The sequence below is a fragment of the Brassica oleracea genome, chromosome C1 (assembly GCF_000695525.1).
Source record: "Brassica oleracea var. oleracea cultivar TO1000 chromosome C1, BOL, whole genome shotgun sequence".
In the NCBI taxonomy this organism is placed as follows: Eukaryota; Viridiplantae; Streptophyta; class Magnoliopsida; order Brassicales; family Brassicaceae; genus Brassica; species Brassica oleracea.
In genome coordinates, this window is record NC_027748.1 from 2182668 (window position 1) to 2184645 (window position 1978).

Here is a 1978-nt window from a genome sequence, read left to right on the forward strand (position 1 = left end):
TGTGATCAATAGATTATTTTTTTTGTTATAATAAGTTACAAATGATCGTAAAATATAACGCGAATTTTTATTTAATAAATATTCAAACTAAATAATATATATAAATACTAATGATTTAAAGCATCAAGATTGGCCGATCAATTTAGTTGTCCAGTTGAAATCTTTCAAAAGCATGTGAAAGATTAAATTCAAAGTAAATATGGATTTAGAATAGTAGTTATATTTTACTAACCAAAATACCGAAAAAACCGAACGGAACCGAAACCAATCCGATATCTGGATTGAATACCCCCTAATCCAAATGAAGCCAAACTATTGTTTCATTCTCCAAAATATAATAAAAATAATACGCGGATAGCCGTTAGATAAAGACAATGGATGGGATTAGCCAAACTTAAAAGATCTTTTAGTCATCTTGGTTAAAGACATGGATTAAGAACACGTGATTTACAGAATCTAAAGCTCATAGTGATCCGTTGAGATAAGATTCACAACAATAATAAATAAAAAGCTCATAGTTATTCATAATTATTCAAAGGCAGTCAGATCCAAAAAAACCCTCAGGGTTTTACAGACTCGAACGATCAGAAAAAAAAAACATTAAAAAAGCAAAAGATAACATTCATCATTATCAGATCACTCAGATCTAAGCAATCTGACCACAATCAGCAACAACAACCTTCTTCTTAGTCGTCCCAGAAGACGATCCAACCTTCTCGATCGCCTTCACAACCTCCATACCTTCAACAACCTTCCCAAACACCACGTGCTTCCCGTCGAGCCACGACGTCTCCGCGGTGCAGATAAAAAACTGAGATCCGTTGGTGTTGGGACCAGAGTTCGCCATGGAGAGGATCCCCGCCCCGGTGTGCTTCTTCGCGAAGTTCTCGTCCTTGAACTTATCGCCGTAGATCGACTCCCCGCCGGTCCCGTTCCCGGCGGTGAAATCGCCTCCCTGGCACATGAACCCGGGGATCACGCGGTGGAAGGCCGATCCCTTGAAGTGGAGAGGCTTCCCCTTCTTTCCGACGCCTTTCTCGCCGGTGCAGAGGGCTCGGAAGTTCTCGGCGGTGTTCGGCGTCGTGTCTTTGTAAAGCTCCATCACGATGCGGCCTGCGGGAGTGCCGTCGAGGGTCATGTCGAAGAAGACCCTTGGGTTAGCCATTTTGATCGAAAGAGAGAGAGATCGAAGAGGAGGAGGAGGAGGCTGTGTTAGTAGTGGTGGTGATGTTTAGGGTTGTTAAGCGATGGGTCCTTCATATATAGAGAGGATTCGATGAAGAAAGGGAAAGTATGTTTCTGACCGTTGATTGGAGACACGTGTAGGGATGGAGATTAATCGTGGTTAAATTTAGTTTGACCATGGTTTAAAGTTGCGTGGATTTGAGGCTGCCCGTTTTTTTGCGAATGATATTGTTTATTGGTTGATGGACCCGACAAAGTTACGGCGTTTTTTTTATATAGGTGGGCCGAGCCGAAAGCAGAAGCCCAGTATCTAATCATTATATAATTCACTTTTTTAAAATATTCTTGAAATAAATATCTTCGATATGAAAAAATGTAAAAATGTCATTCAGCTCACTAAAAACCCTGAGATATAACCCTCGAAGTTACAAAACGTATAACACGGTGCATAGGATTACGAAATTTAGATAAATGTAAGTATAACAACAACCTTTTCATACCGAAAAAAAAAACAACCTTTTCATACCAAAAAGAAAACAACCTTTCTAATATGCAACTTGCATGGCTTATTCAGCCTTGTTACACTTATTTAACATGCCTTCTTCGGTTGTGACCACTCCAAAATCTAGAAGAAATGTAAAGAATTAAAACAAAAGAAAATAATAGATATTGATTTAAGGTGGAATGATGCTAATTATGCCGATTTAGACGTTTGGTGGGATTATTAGGCTTCACTTTTTAGCAGCATAGCCCACTTTGTATTTATTTACCAAAGTGATTCGATTATTTTTCA

The 1978-nt window shown here is 39.1% G+C and overlaps 1 protein-coding gene across 1 annotated transcript; it reads right to left on the reverse strand.

The window, feature by feature from the left end:
• Window positions 1-497: 497 nt before the first annotated feature.
• LOC106341430 (peptidyl-prolyl cis-trans isomerase CYP18-4) lies at window positions 498-1239 on the reverse strand. Its single transcript, XM_013780201.1, has one exon. The coding sequence runs from the start codon at window positions 1163-1165 to the stop codon at window positions 647-649; it is 519 nt and encodes a 172-aa protein (XP_013635655.1). The 5' UTR covers window positions 1166-1239; the 3' UTR covers window positions 498-646.
• Between the last annotated feature and the right edge of the window lie 739 nt (window positions 1240-1978).

What these genes read in the sequence shown, in the direction of transcription:
- LOC106341430 (XM_013780201.1), bottom strand. Translation starts at nt 1,165, where the DNA reads ATGGCTAACCCAAGGGTCTTCTTCGACATGACCCTCGACGGCACTCCC.